General features: G+C 39.6%; 1 protein-coding gene across 1 annotated transcript in view; it reads right to left on the bottom strand.

The window, feature by feature from the left end:
* Window positions 1-7,132: 7,132 nt before the first annotated feature.
* Window positions 7,133-16,691, bottom strand: part of CCDC169 (coiled-coil domain containing 169) — a 79,738-nt gene continuing 70,179 nt past the window's right edge. The window contains exons 8-9 of the mRNA XM_043997031.1: window positions 15,270-15,323; window positions 7,133-7,614 (exon numbers count right to left, since the gene is read on the bottom strand). Coding sequence (XP_043852966.1) covers window positions 7,515-7,614; window positions 15,270-15,323 — 154 coding nt within the window. The 3' untranslated portion in view covers window positions 7,133-7,514. The remainder of the gene's footprint in view (window positions 7,615-15,269; window positions 15,324-16,691) is intronic.

The raw sequence follows: 16,691 nt of genomic DNA, 5'->3' as shown, positions 1-16,691 counted from the left end.
CACTTGACACTTACTAGCTGTGTGACCCTGGGCAAGTCACAACCCCAATTGCCTCACCAAAAGCAAACAAAAAAACAAACAAAGGATATGAACAGGCAGTTTTCTGATAAAGAAATCAAAGCCATCTATTGTCATATGAAAAAATGCATTAAATCACTATTGATTAGAGAAATGCAAATTAAAACAACTCTGAGGTACCACCTGACACCTATCAGATTGGTTAATATGACAAAAAAGGAAAATAATAAATGTTGGAGTTGTGGAAAAATTGGAATACTATACCTATCAGATTGACTAATATGACAAAAAAGGAACATAATAAATGTTGGAGAAGTTGTGTAAAAATTGGAACACTAATGCATTGTTGGTGGAGCTGTGAACTGATCCAACCATTCTGGAGAGCAGTGTGGAACTATGCACAAAGGGCTATAAAGCTGTGCATACCCTTTGACCCAATAATACCACTATTAGATCTTTTTCCCAAAGGATCATAAAAAAGGGAAAAGGACCCATATGTACAAAAGTATTTATAGCTTCTCTTTTTGTGGTGGCAAGGAATTGGAAATTGAGGGGCTGTCCATCAACTGGGGAATGGCTGAATAAGTTGTGGTATATGAATGTAATGGAATACCATTGTGCTGTAAGAAACGATGAGCAGGCAGATTTCAGAGAAACTTGGAAGGACTTGCATGAACTGATGCTGACTGAGATGAGCAGAACCTGGAGAACATTGTATACAGTGTCAACAACATTATGTGTTGATCAACTGTGATAGACTTGATTCTTCTCATCAATACAATGTTCCAAGGTAGTTCCAAAGGACTCATTATGAAAAAGGTTCTCCAAATCCAGAAAAAAACAACTGTGGAATCTAGATGCAGATCGAACCATACTATTTCTATTGTTTTTTTGTCATTGTTTTTCTTTTTTGAGGTTCCTTATTGCTCTGATTCTTCTCTCATATCATGACTAATGCAGAAATATATTTAATGTGATTGTATATATATATGTATATATGTATGTATGTATGTGTGTGTATATATATATATATATATATATATATATATATATATATATAACCTATATCAGATTACTTGCTGTCTTGGGGAGGGACAGGGAGGAGAGGGAGGGAGAAAATTTTGAAACTAGAAATCTTATAAAAACAAATGTTGAAAACTATCTCTAAATGCAACTGGAAAATAATAAAATATTTATAGTGGGGAAAAAAGAAAAGAAATTATGAGCAGGATGGTTTCAGAGAAACCTGGGAATATTGAAATGAATTGATGAAAAATGAAATGAGCAAAACCAGGAGAACATTGTACATAGCAGCAGCAGTATTTTAACTATGATCAACTGTGAAAGATGGCTACTCTGATCAATACAGTAATGCAAGATGATTCCAAAGGACTCATTATGGAAAATGTTGTCCAGCCCCAAAGAGAGAACTGATAAACTCAGAGCAAAAATGGAATTTTTTTTCACTTTATTTTTCTTGCTTTTTATTTTTTGGTAAAATGGCTAATATGGAAATGTTTTGCAGGATTTCACATATATAATTGATATTATATTGCTTCCATCTAAATGAGGAGAGTGACTGGAGGGGGGGAAATAATTCAGAACTCAAAAATATATTCAGTGAATATTAAAAATAAATAGTAGGGCAGCTAGGTGGTACAGTAGATAATGCATCGGCCCTGGATTCAGGAAGACCTGAGTTCAAATTTGGCCTCAGACACTTGACACTTACTAGCTGTGTGACCCTGGGCAAGTCACTTAACCCTCATTGCCCCACCAAAAAAAAAAAAAAAAGTAAATAAATAAGTAAATAGAAAAATTTTTAAAAATCACATTGGTGGAGTTGGATGGTACCTTACAATCTTATTTCTACCTGATTGACAATCTTATTTTTTTATTCTTATTTTGAACTTGCAAACACCAAATAAAATGGGAATTTCTACCATAATCATAGTAAAAAAAAAAGAAAAAAAAAAAGGATTGTACATGAAAGTGAAGAACTGTTATATATAGTTTGCTTTTCATTTAAAAATTCAACCTGTAGCTTTCAAAAAAAACCAAAACACCGTACACCAAAACAACTGTTTTAAAAGAATAAAAATTCATGTAGCTGGGTAAGTGGGAAAAAGCGCCCTGCAGAAGGTGGGATTGGAGTAAAATCTTGAAGTAGAATCTATAGCAGAGTCTGATGGTAGTTACCATGGCCAAGGCCAGTGAGAAGTGGGTCTGAAGAAATGACCTGCCCAGCCTAACAATGAGTTAACCCAGCAGCTGAGAAACTAGTCTTGTGAATAACAGAAATGAGTCATCCAATTGACTCTGCCACTCCCAGAAGTGAACTTGGTGGGAACGTTTAGTAATTACCATTTCATGTTTGAGTCCGTTCTCCTTAGGTCCCAAAGTAATGAATGAGGGTGGGTTTCTGGTTTCAGAGGTTTTTATATAGTACTTTGGGTCTCCTTAACTAAATATCTCTTTATTAAAGTTAATTGATTTTAAACAGTTTGTTTATGTTGGGAGAGACATTGTGTGAATGATATTGGGGTGGTGGTGGAATGAACAGGGGAGAGTATCTCCTGGGCTAGAGTGGTAGAAGCCCCTCAGCTCCTCAGTGGTATCTCTAGAACACTGAGGGGAGATATAATTTGTCATGCTCTGGGGAACAGACCTCCTAGGGGAGTGAATAGGGGAATGAGGCCCAGAGCCTATTTATTACATTAAAAAGTAAAAAAAAACAACAACAAAAACCCAAACAAAATTCAGGTTATCATTGTACTTCTCAAAACAATGACAAAGCTCAACAAAATAGTCCTTCAGCATAGGATGTGATCCCCATAATTACATAACCTGAAAACAAGGTTGTATGATTTGAAAAGAAAATATCTTTTAGTGATCAATCACACCTTGAAGAATTTATTTAAAAAACAAATTTAGGAGATTCCTATAACTATTAGAAGAGAAATCCTAGAATCATAGAGTAAGTTAACAAAAACAATAATATACTTCACATTAATACTTAGAATTAAGGTTGGTTTTTTTTATGGTAAAACTTTAGCATTTATAAATGTTTTTTAAGGTAAGATAGAATATCTACAAGCATCTCCAACCCACCATGTGGGCTGAGTTAGTTATTTTTCTTAAAAGATAGAAAGCTATATAGATAGATGACAGATATTATAGTGTGATAATTTAGTGCTTATTATGTGCAAGACACTCTACTAAGTACTAGGGAAACAGATAAATGCAAAACAGTTTTTGCTTCAAGAAACTCACATTCTAAAGGGATTGGGAAGGTAAGGAGGCCTGGGTCCCTGGTAAAATAAAGCAGAAGCTGACCTATCAGAGCCGAGGGACGCAGAAGCAGAGATCTGATTACTGGTGGGGAGGAGATGGGGCGGGGTAGTATAGGCCTGGAGCTGGTCAGAAAGGGTTGAAATGGTCCTTAGGACTTGCTTGATTCAGGAGACAAAGGCTGTGGCTGTTGATATAGCTCTCTGATAAACCTAAAAAAAGCCATGAGGAGCTATAGTATGACCCTTAGGCTTGACCAGTAGACTACCGAGGGCAACACAGAATTAGAGAACCTGTGCTCAACTGAATCAATACTGTATCCTCATCTGTATATCCTTTATCCCTATACTATACATATATTACACATGATTATATTATTATAATTATCCTTTATCCTTAGCACAATGCCTGGCACATAATAGGCACTTAATGTTTATTGACTGACTTTCCCTGCTCTGAATCTCTTTCCTTTGCAGTGGCTAGCTAAAGCTTCTTGTTTAACTATTAGGTGGATTAAGGCGTCTCATCTTGTTTTAATCTGGACCCTGTGCTACCAAGCTGACCTGGGCAGCCCTGGACCACTTAATTTCGTGTGGTCACCAGGATTAGTTAGAGATGATTTTGTTGACACGGTGGGGTGGGTGGTACACAGGACAGTGAGCTCTGACTGACCTTTGTGCTTCTTGGATCCTTTGGTGATGGTGGTCACTTATCATGAGATGTCCCCTTGAAGCAATTAGAGAATAAACTGGATATGCAGCAACTGGAGATGTACATTTGAATATGCTCTGTCCTTTAAGGACTGAAAACTATAGTAAACTCATTCAATGAATGTAAATAACTTTTGTGCTTGGGGGTGATCATAAGTAATCTCTAGGCCCACCAGATTTCTTTCCCTTTCCCACCCTCCCCCTTAGAATTTTTTGATTGTCTAAAGACATAGAGCCCAGGTACTGCTTACTGCTTGGTACTTTGTAGCATTTGGAAACTGTGCCAAATGAACTTTGTTGTGATTCTGGTGCAGGGCACTGGGGAGGTAGTTGAAAAGAGTGATTGACAGTGTAGTCACAGTGAAGGGAGGCAATGCCTGCTTGGCCTTCAGCAGAGGGGGACATCCTTAGCCCCTGGAATAGGGGCTATTTCTAGGGAGACAGAGCTTGGGCTCCACTGGTAGCAGTTTGTATTATTACCCCTGGCCTAGCACGAGGGCAGCAGCAGTGCCCTCAGCAGCACTTAGGGCATGAGGAAGTAACACAGCCTCAGGACAGGGGGCAAAAGTAGACCCCAGCAGAAGCAGAACTTCTTGTGGTCAGTGAGGTACAGAGTAGTAACACCTGAAGCAGGGCTCCTGCCCTGAAATAGGAGGACAGTGAGTGGCAGCATTCAGGTCCCGGCACAGGGAGGAGAGCTAATGCCCAGTACCAGGAACTTGACTGGGCAGGACAGCCTCGTTGACAGTAAGCAACAATGCTGGCATCAGCAGAAGTAAAGTAGTCCCTGGTAAAGTGGGTAATGTTATGGGCACTGGCAAAGACAGGCCCACTCAGAATAGCCCTTTGCTTACTATATTCTTGAGCCATTGGGATCCCTCTACATGGCAGCTGCTAGGACCTGGTGATCATTGGGATTACTCTTTCCAGAAAAGATACGGAGGAATCAGTGGTGGTTTGGGGAGTTTATCTTGTTTTTTAGTGATAGGTGGAGAGGTATACTGTTTCCCCAGTGCCCTCTGAGGGCACCCCCTTCCCCCTGCCCCCCCCCCCCAGTCTATTAGAGGTCTCTTAAAGGACAAAAATCTGATCTTCCTTCTACCCCACCCCCTCAGAATAGGGTTTCCAGGAAAGGGAAGGCCCTCTGGTGGGCTGCTTCTTAATATCCATCCTGGACTTTGCCACTAAGGAGTAGGATTATGGTAGGAGAAGTTCTACCAGAATCCACCTCCCTCCCCAACATGTGAACTGGACTAGTTCTCTTCCTTAAAAGATACTAAAACTGTTCTTGAGACTTTGGCTTAGGAGATTAACACGTGGATTGTTGATATGGCTTCCTGGTTGCCCAAATAAAATGATAATATCTACACTACCAGGAGCAAGAGGATCTAGCAGCTCCTGAGGCTTGACTGGCCACCAACATAAGTATATTCCACCCAGACAGGGAAGTTTCTCTGTATTCATAGATAAACATCTTTTCCCTTCTCTAAGTGCTCTTCCTGTTAGGGCTAAGTAAATCTTCTTTTGTTATGTATCTCATTTTGTTCTCATTACAAACTTGAGCTAGTATCTGATGTGGCCTACTCAAGGCAAATAAGCAAACTTTTGTAACTGTAATAGCAATAGGCAGTGTTTATGTCTAAAAATATTAATAGCTAATAACAGTAGCTAACATTTATATAGGACCTACTACATGCCAGACACTAAGCTAAGTGCTTTATATATATTATTTCATTTGATCCTCATAACAATGCTGGGAGGTAGGTGCTTTTATTATCTGAGACAAACAGAGGCTAAATGACTTGCCCAGGTGCACACAACTAAGTGTCTGAGCCTGTATTTGAACTTAGACCTTCCTGACTCCAGGCCTAGTGCTTTAACCACCCAACCACCCAGTTAAGAAACAAATAAAAAATCATCAACAAGCATTTATTGCACACCAAGCACTGTGCTAACCACTGGGGATAGTAAGAAAAGCAAAAACATATGAAGTACTAAGTAACAGCCATATTTATTGATTTAAATGTATTTAAAATGGATGAGAAACAATAATAAAAAAAAGGAGAATAAGGGTAAAGAACTAGAGATTTTAAAGACAATATTTTCTATAATAAAAAGGGGACCTCACCTAAAGGAATCAAAAGAATGAATGGTTAAAAAGAACTTATTTAATTTGTTTAAATAGTAGTGATACAAAAGATTTTACTCTTTACATGATTCCACAATTTGACAATCATAATGAGGCTTTACTGACATTACAAAATAACTTGACACAGGATATTTTTGAATATCAATTCACACTGACACTCTGTAGGACAGAAATAACAGATTTGGTGAATGATCCATGTCATGGTACCTTTAAGAAAATGTTACCTAGTGTAAACCTAATGTCAAGTACTAGGAAAACTTTGTTTCAAACTTTAGTAGAACCTCTCAGGACAAATATTTTTCTAAATAATGTGTGAGAGATTGTACTTACAGTGATTTCCTCAAATTTGTGTTGGTCACATGAATCTAGAAATAGTAGATGAAATATTTTAATATAAAACTTATTTTACTGTTTCCTATGGTATACTTCTATGATTCAATCAATCAATCAACAAGCATTTATTAGGCATTTACTTTGTGTCAAGGCACTGTACTAAGCATTGGGGATATAAAGGCAAAACCACAAAAACAATCCCTGCCCTCAAGGAGCTTATATTCTAAAGGGTGAAGATAATATGTAAATAAATAGGAATGTACATCATCTATACAACATATATATTCACATAAAAGCATGAATATTTGATATGAATACCAAAAGGATAATCATACATACTTTCACTGGAGATAACAGTGCAAATTTAAAGAAATACTTCCAAGAGAAACATTTGGTGTTCATTATTAGACCTGTTGAATAAGATTTTGACCGAGGAAGCACATACACGCTTAACAATGAAACTACTAGTGTACACTACTCAGTTGCTCTTGAAAATCTGAAATTCTACCAGAAAGTGATGTGTGTCAGGCCTAGAAAACAGTTCTAGAAAGTCAAGAAATTCCATAAAAGAGGAATATATTATAACCCCATACACAAATAGCTGATTCAATGGCTTACTATTTTAGCTTATCCAACTCAAAGCCAAATGAATAGATTTATTTCTCAAATAAGGCTAAAATAAATTAATTCACAGAAACAAGTAATATCTATAGCTTGGGCCAGATTAGAGGGTAAATGAAAAAAAAAATAAAAGCATACACCTAATCTCTTGCTTTCTCCATGTTTTACATAGATGTCTCTCAAAATCCTAGCAGTGCTATAAAGCATTTTATGACTACCTGAGAAAGTTACCTCTGTGCTGTCAAAGATCTTTTTGGCATAGGAGCCAAAGCTTTGTAGTCTGGTAATCAGTTCTTTTCTAATCTATTTCATTCACTTAATGAAAGTACTGAGTACTAAATGTAAAGCCTGAATATCAAAGGTGAAAAAACACGGTCAATCACTGTCTGGAGTCAAAGATTTAGTTTTGGGAGATGGTTTGTTCTTGCAGCTTTTTTAAATGGTCCTTTCTTGATATCTGATGTCCTCCAGTTTGCTGGAATCCACCTTCCCCTATTAAAAAAAAAAAAGTAAATGCTAATCATTTAATGTCACTCACAATTTTAAGCTATGGAAACATTACCTGGGAAGGATCTGTGTGTTGGAGTTTTCCCCCTATAGTTTATGTAATGAACACATTTTAAGAACAATAGTATCTTCCTAGAAGGTAAAGGGTTAACCAGTCATTTAATTAAGCCATATTTAACATCATCTTCATCTAATGTTACTTGGATGTTAACTGTTATATCTCCCATGTGCCAGTCAGCACTAGCCTCTCATAGACTTGGATTTATTGTGAGGGGGGGAGATGGAAAATGGAAACTATGATTTTCAGGTAAGTGTAAGGGTCTTAAACCCCCATTCCCACATGAAATAGAGAAATGAAGTCATTTTGAGTCAAACGATTGAACTATTAGAATAGCATAAAATCAGTTATAAGGCATTTAGAAAATGCATGGAAATGTACATCTCAACAATTAGAAACATTTTCAGCATCCATTCCTCAGATTAATACAACCTGCCACAGATTCACAGGGTGGTGAAGATTGGTTCAAGATTCTGTCCTGAGTTGGCATTTGCAAACTACTTTTTAAAAATAGTGGTCAACACTCCATCTCTGTTCCTGAAATCTGAGGGTATGATGAGGGTTCCCTGGTTCAGAAATCTCCTCTCAGTTTACTTTTATTTTATTTTTTTATTTTTTTTTTTAACGGGGCAATGGGGTTAAGTGACTTGCCCAGGGTCACACAGCTAGTAAGTGTCAAGTGTCTGAGGCCGGATTTGAACTCAGGAACTCCTGAATCCAGGGCCGGTGCTTTATCCACTGCGCCACCTAGCCGCCCCTCAGTTTACTTTTAAAAAAAAATTTTTAAATCCCCCCCTCCTCGGGGCAATGAGGGTTAAGTGACTTGCCCAGGGTCACACAGCTAGTAAGTGTCAAGTGTCTGAGGCTAGATTTGAACTCAGGCCCTCCTGAATCCAGGGCTGGTGCTTTATCCACTGTGCCACCTAGCTGCCCCCTCTCAGTTTACTCTTTAGAGGCATCATAATTCTTTTGGGATTACTGGGTTTGGGGATTGGACTATAGGCCCATTCAAGAACCCATACCTAATCCTACACACCAGCTTCTACTTTTTATTCTCCCACCTCTCTGAAGACTCTTATTCCAGACACCAGGTTTAGGAATCAAGGCCATATTTCTATCTTAGTATTTAGTAAGACCCTTTCTTTTCCTATTTTAAAAAAATCAGCTTATCTAGCATTGGAATTAATTTTTCTTTGAATGTTGGAATTGAATTTGCTTGTAAATGTCTGTTCATAGAATTTTTTTCCTTTGGGAACTATTTATGGCTTATTCAATTTCTTTTTTTTAAGAGACTGGGTTATTTAAATACTCTATTTTTTGTTCTGTTTAAAAGAACAGTTATTATTTTTTGGTAAATATTAATCCATTTAATTTACGCTGTTGGTTTTCTCTGACATAATTGGATTAAATGGTTTCTAATATTTTTCTTCATTTCTGCAAATCCTCCTTTAAAATTTTTAATACTAGTAATTTGGTTTTATCTTTTTTCCCTCCCTCCCTTCCTTTCTTTCTTCTTTCTTTTCTGGTCTGGTGCTTTCTTAATGCTTTTTGCCCTACTTTAATCTCTCTCCACTTCAAACCATCCTTTGATGAGTTGTCAAGTTGATTTTTTTTCTAAAGTGTAGAACTGATTGTGCAAAATTAGCCACTTGTGCAACGTTAGTCTGAGTGACCCCTATGTTTGAAACCTTGCTTAACCTTTGGGTATGTATGTAACCAGCCTGTGGGAGATGGCAATTTGAAAATACCCTTGTGCACATGAACTTAGACATGGGGGAAAAAGCTAAAGTGGCACAAAACTCATCTCCTCATGCTATGTAGGCCAATCAACATACTTTTGCCCTTTTATGAAAGTTATTTACTCCTGTCTATGAAAGCTGTATTTTGAAATCTGCACCACCGCACTCCAACTGTTTACAGTTTGGAGTGAACTCTCTCAGAAGTCAGTCAGCTGTGAAGTAGTCAGAGGATTAAACTCTCCAGATTCATGAAAGATAAGAATAGGTCCTAAGCCCAAAATTGAGTCTCCCTCATTTGTGCAGGAAGATAAGGGAGTGGTACCATGTGAAAGAAAAGGCCTTGGTGAATAACTGGTCTTGACCCTACATTAGGTCTCCAAGGGATAGAATGGTCAAAGAAATACAGGTATCATTATGGGATCAGAAAAGAGTAAATGTCCTATTGGCTCCCTCTTAGGGAAGCTATTAAAAGCTTAGGATAAGGGAAAATAGCCATTTAAACCAGGAATGTCCAAAACTTGAGTGGTAAAGCTCAGTCAGGACTGGACTCAGTACTTAGACAACTGTGGGAAGCCAATTTGGCCTGAAAATTTGTGGGACTTTTGATCACAGTCAGCTGGACATACAGAAAATCAGACTTGAAGACCTAGAGCACAGGCAAATGGACTGTTGGGAATGTTGAGCAGAGCTTTCAAATTGATACTGCCCCTCATTACCATGCTATCATAGTTGCCAGTCCACAACCATATAATCTAGATTTCTCAGAACCAAAGACCCTTAAGAACCACCTTTCTGGGGAACAATCATAGGAAAGTGCAGATCCCCTTTTCACCAGGAGACATTGTATTATAATCTACTCTACCCTTTTGGATGGACAAAGTCATCATCATTAAGAAAATTAAGGGGGCAGCTACGTGGTGCAGTGGATAAAGCACCTGCCCTGGATTCAGGAGGAACTGAGTTCAAATCTGGCCTCAAACACTTGATACTTACTAGCTTCGTGACCCTGGGCAAGTCACTTTACCTTCATTTCCCCGCAAAAATTTAAATAAAGAAAAAAAAGACAATTAGGACCATTATAAAGAGCTATAACCCTATTTGGGAGCATGCTGAGTTATTAGATGCTTTCTCACAAAGGATGAGAAGGCAAGTCTGTCCTCTACTGTAAAGTTAGAGGATGAACTAACTAATAGGACCACATGCACAGAATGTCTCCTTATTGGAACTATGTGGTGAACCCAGGGGGCTCTCTGTTGCCCCTCTGACTGAGTTCCCCCTCCCCGTACTTGGGCCGTGGTCACTGAAGCAGCAAGAGTTTCTAGAGACAGTGCTTGGCCAGTCTCCCAGGGTCTGAAGACTCAGCTGTGCTAACCTTCCTCTGTTAAGGCCTAGAACAAGTTCTGACAAGTCAAGGCTGAAAGGTTGAAAAATTACTCCTATTCTCTTAGAATTATCCTTGCAGAGACTGATTTCTTTGTGTTTTTTTTCCTTAAAATACTGAGCTATCCTGAATAATAAATTGCACACGGTTATTCACACATAAGGTGGTGCTGCTGTGTCAATTATTAATCGTCTCCGATCCTCAACCCCCCCCGTCCTTTGGGCTTGACCCCAAGACCCCGACAACTGGTGCCCGAACAGGGACCCCGACTGAGCTTTACCACTCAAGTTTTGGACATTCCTGGTTGAAATGGCCGTTTTCCCTTATCCTAAGAGGCTCTGAGAGGGCCTGGGAAAATGTTCAATGATGCAAAAATGACCATCTATGACACTCTAGAGCAGGCGCCACAACTGATAGATTGGGAAAAAATCCCATGACACTATACAAAATTTAGATGAACATTACAATGCTTTCTCTGTTTTGTGCTGCTGTGCAGAAATGTGCTCAAATACAGAAAAGAAGCATTATCTACAGTTATCCCTTCCACATCATGACTTTCCCTATCATGGTTTTGATATATTGAGGATTGGCATAAGAACTTAAATGAGAATTTTGGGGGAGTTTTGAGGAAGCCACAGATGACATGCAAAGGCTAGCAGATAACACAGAGCTTATGACTTAACCCAAATTTTACAATAAGGTACTGTGAACACCCCATAAAAGAAAAAGAAAAAATTCAGACCTTCTCTGGTATGAAGGGAGAGCCAGAAATTTTTACATGGATTTTCCAAATTGAAGGGGCACTACACCCCTAACCCTGGCATTGTAGAAGAGATAACTATAAATTGCTTCATCTTATGTTAATCACTCAGCAGCAGACATTTGCAATTATTTACATAAATTCTGCCCTGATGGAGGATTTAGAACATAGGAGAGGGTCTGGGTATGCTTTTGTGTGTGTGTGGTTTTTTTGGTTTGTTTGTTTTTTCAGGCAATTGGGGTTAAGTGAATTGCCCAGGGTCACACAGCTATTAAGTGTCAAATGTCTGAGGCCGGATTTGAACTCAGGTTCTCCTGAATCCAGGGCCAGTGCTCTATCCACTGAGCCACCTAGCTGCCCCAAGGGTGTGCTTTTAATATAAAAAGGCTGGGTACTTTGAGAAAGATTGCAGGAAGTGAGAAGGACAGGGCCTCCAGCAGAGGGTCACATCCTCCAAGTAATCCAAAGGACCCCATGAAGAACCAGCTGCCACATGAACCCCACCCACTGTTGTCTTGGTGCCTACAATCACAATCCCTGGGACACCAAATATACCCTGTTTGGATACTAGGAATGAATATTCACTATAGGAGGAGGTAGGTGGTTGGGAACTAGAGGTGTTTCTTAGGAATGTTGAAGAGGACTCAGGTACAGTTAAGGAGTCCTTATTTGAGATTGCTGTTGATTTGCAAACACTGTTTGCTTGGTGGACACAAAGTGATTTTCTCAATGCTTAAGTGCCCCAACAGAAGCTTCCTGAAGATAAAAATTGAAAGGGTAATAGCTGAGATGTATGCCTTAATTACTCTGTTTAAAGTAGTTACTTGGACTTTTAACATTTAACATTCTTTTTTGTTAATGCCTAATTCCTCATTCTCATTGTGTAGAAAGGATATGTTATGTAAACTTGAGGCCATTATTCATTTTCATTGTGATCTGGGAGGGGTTAGGTTAGAATACAAAGGAACTTATTTGGCTCATTAGGGAATTTTAAAGGAACTTTAAAAGTTTATGGAATGTCTAGTGTCTGCTTTGTCTCCCATGTTATGAAGCTTACCTGTCACTTTGTGGGGATAGAACCCCATGGATGTGGGGTTCATATTATCAGCAGAACCTATGCAAATCTGTTCTAAGGATGGACTGCCCCCTTGTGTACAACAATATGGTATTAATTTAGAGGCCGCTGAACCTATTCAGAAACTCATCAATGCTTACATCCATGGGGGGGGGGGGTGGTGACAGTACCATGCCAGTCACCTTCAATACCTCTGTACTGCCAGTAAGGAACAAGGTCGAAGATGAAGGCCTATCTGTATATGGTTTGTCCAAGATATGAGAGCCATCAATAATTTTGTCATCCTGAGAACCTTAGTGGTCCCAAATCCTATTTCTATTATCACCAACTTTCCTTAATACGAAAGTATATTCTATTATTGATTTGTGTGCTGCCCTTTTTTGTGTTCCAGTAGACCTGGACTCACAGTACCTCTTTGCCTTTACTTGGAAGAGCCACTTGGATCAGGCTGCCCTCCAGAGTTATTGGCAATTTCTGACTCTATTCATACAAGTGCTTTCAAAGACCTAGAAGATGTGCACCTGCCTCAGAGGTCCACATTATTGCAATATGTTGATGATTTACTGTTTGCCTCTCCTTCTCAGAGAGTCTGTGAGGAAGATGCTGTTTTTCTCTTCTTCTGTCTTTATGAAAATGACCACTGAGTCTCTCCTTTAAAGTTACAGTTTGCCCTTCCCACCATGAGGTACCTGGGATATGAGCTAGGCCCCAACACTTGGGCCCTGACAAATGATAGGATCCAGCATATCCTTCAAATGCTAATTCCAAAAACACAACTCTGGATACATGCTCTGTAGGGGCTTGTGGGATGCTGCTGCTCTTAGATTTCAACACTAGGGGAACTCACCAAGGAACTAGCTGCTTATATGGCTAAAGAGGCCCTTGAGTACTTCATACCTTCTGAAGCCTTAGAGGAAGCTGTTAGACAAGTGAAACAGGGGATGGCCTTTCTACCAGTTAATTCTAGGACTGCAAAATTATGACAAGCCCTTTTTCCTTTTTGTACATGAACAGAGAGGTGTTGTTGGGATTCCTCACCCAAAATTTGGGGCCTCATCATAGGCCTATTGATTACTATTCTTGCCAACTTGATCTGGTGGCAAGGTGCCTTTAGGCTCTCAGGCTGCTTGTAAAAAGAACTAAATCTCTTGTCCTTCACCACTCACTGCCTGTGAATGGGCCTAGACCTCATAGTGTTGCTGCCATTTTACTCCAGTCTAAGACTCAAGCCTCCCCCTCCAAGTGACTGCTTATGAGGTAAGCCTTTGGTCTGACCCTAATCTCTCCATTTAGCACTATTAATATCTTTAATCCAGCCACTCTCCTTTCTGAACCCTAAAAGATGATGAGATGCCAAAAATTGAGGTAACTGAGGTCATGCAAAGCCCATAGCCTGACCTCACAGATGTTCCCTTGGAGGAGTCCACTCTCACATTGTTCATAGATGGCTGTGGTGCCCCATTATACCTAAATAACTGTGTCTCTCCTGTGCCAGGAACTCAATACCCAGAGACATATGAGAACCAAGGCCCCTGGACTGCAAGTTCTCTGGTCATTGTTTGCCTCTGGAGTTTATGCAGAGGCCCATGCCTCTTTTGTCAACAGTTCAACTTCTTGAAGAAGAAAACAGAAAAGCGGGGGAGAGAAAGTAGGTAACTCTACCACTGAAAGTATGAGCTATAGATGTCTTGGTGTGCAGAAACCAATTGAGCCTTTGGGTAGAGGCCTTCCTGGTGACACACACCACAGCAAACATAGTCGCAGACACCTGTGGTCAGAGACCTATCTGACCAAGGACATAATACCAATATTTGGCCTGCCACAGACCAAGGGCTACACAATGGCAGGAATAAGTAAGCAGCTGTCCAAGGCATAAGCCTGAGCTTGCGCACACCTTATCATTCTCGATCATCAAGGAAACAGTTAAAATGGCCTCGGTACTTCTTATGTTGTTCCAACTAAGAAATTGTAGTAGCCAGGATTATGGATTGTAGTCACCTTTTGGACTTTTGTTTGGTAATTGCTACTCAGAGACTAGACTCTCAGAATCTAAGCCTGGTCCCAGGGGATGAAAAGGTGGTAAGATAAGTGATGCAAATTCTGCCTGTGGAAGAGATGGTGTATCCATTTAAGCCAGGATGCATCCACAACTTCAGGAAGTCTCCAGCCCTTCTAGAAGGAACCTTTCCAGGTCCTACTGTCATCAAGGCTGCTGAATGGACAATCTGGAAACATCATTGCTTTATGGCCTACTTCGCACCCTTGGGTTGGTGGAACAGAAAAGTCCAGCACTTAGGTGCATTTGATCCAATATGCCAGCTTGGGCTTTAATTGGACCACATGCCCCTTTGTCCTTAGGGGAAGGGATTCCTCTGGTGGGTGTGAGATGAGACATCCAGGACTTGTGTGATTTTTTTTTTGTACCGACATAGGCTGAGAAAATGAGTCTTCCTGCTCATTCACTTTTTTTTTTTGTGAGGCAATTGGGGTTAAGTGACTTGCCTAGGGTCACACAGCTAGTAACTGTTAAGTGTCTGAGGCTGGATTTGACTCCAGGGCCGGTGCTCTATGCACTGCGCCACCTAGCTGCCCCCTCATTCACTTTTAATTGGGAAAAGATCACTAACCTTTCGCAATTCTCGACCCCCTTGAGCTTGCACCATATTGTCAGGCCACTAGGTCTGTATAAGGAAAAAAATGGAACTGTGAGAAGTGATTATTTGTAATCAGTAACTTAGAGATTCACTACTCCCCCATTCCTTCAAAGTCTGGACTCCTTCTGGTACACCCCCCCCCCCCAATTTCAAAGTCCTTCTTGATAAGATTAAATTGACTCAGGGCAGCTAGGTGATGCAGTAGATAAAGCACCTGCCCTGGATTCAGGAAGACCTGAGTTCAAATCCGGCCTTAGACACTTAATACTTACTAGCTGTGTGACCCTGGGCAAGTCACTTAACCCTCATTGCCCCACCAAACAAACAAACAAACAAAAAAAGATTAAATTGACTCTCTTCAATCTTGGTCAGGCCCATCCAACCTTGTAGGAATTTGGTTTTGGGTGGAGACAGATCTTTTGTCTAGATAGGAAGGTCTCTCTTCCCTCAGCCCACACAGGGGAAAAGGATATGCATTCTTTAGATAGTTGGGTCTGGTATAGCCCTTCATTTGAATATAGCTTACTTCCAAATTAAGTTGACCAATCAGATTTGATTACTGCTCAACGGACCACTCTTTCTCCAAAAGGCAAAAAAAAAAAAACCAAACCCTGAAGAAGTAGCCGTGGGGCTTTTTTTCCACTTGAACTATGAGAGGTTAAGGGGCCATTTTTGTCAACCCCTTACTGGTCACAATTGATAAAAATGATTATAATTTACCCAAAATTTTGTCATAATTATTTTCTCTGTCACAGAACACAAGATCAGGAAATGGGATGGCAAATGGGATACAATGATACCATTTCCCTGAAATGAAATGTGACTTCAAGAGGAGAATGGCCTACTGAGAATTTTTCTTAAAGTGGGGGCCAGGCACACACAAGCAGATTTTTTAGGATAGCCCCCACAAGGATTTTATTTCCTGTGTAATAAAAAAGCATATTATTGATTCCTTTCACATTGAACAAGCAGCTGTATGTTGGTACTTTTCCCATCTTATTGCCCATGTATGAGACTGGATGCAGTCTAAAGCTCTTGAATAAAATTAACACATTTTTGCAACTATTTGTTAATGAATCCATAGGCATAGTGGAAGAGCTTACTTAATATGGGGATCAACTCAGTTTCTAATTCTTTGACTCTACAAAAAGAGCTACCATAAATATTTTTTTTTACACATGGGTCTTTTTCCTCTTTTATCTCTTTGGGGTTATAAGCCTAGTAGTGGTCTAGTAGTAGCTCTGGGTCAAAGGGTATCAGAGTTTAATAGCTTTGGGGGCACAGTTTCAAGTTGCATAGTTCACAGATGCATCAACAGTGTGTTCATGTACTTGTTTTCTCACACCTCCTACAGCATTTGTCATTTTATTTTTTTGTCATCTTAGTCAATCTCAT

The sequence above is a fragment of the Dromiciops gliroides genome, chromosome 3 (assembly GCF_019393635.1).
Source record: "Dromiciops gliroides isolate mDroGli1 chromosome 3, mDroGli1.pri, whole genome shotgun sequence".
NCBI lineage: Eukaryota > Metazoa > Chordata > Mammalia > Microbiotheria > Microbiotheriidae > Dromiciops > Dromiciops gliroides.
Note: the sequence above shows the minus strand (reverse complement) of the source record. Positions and strands in the feature narration are given on the sequence as shown.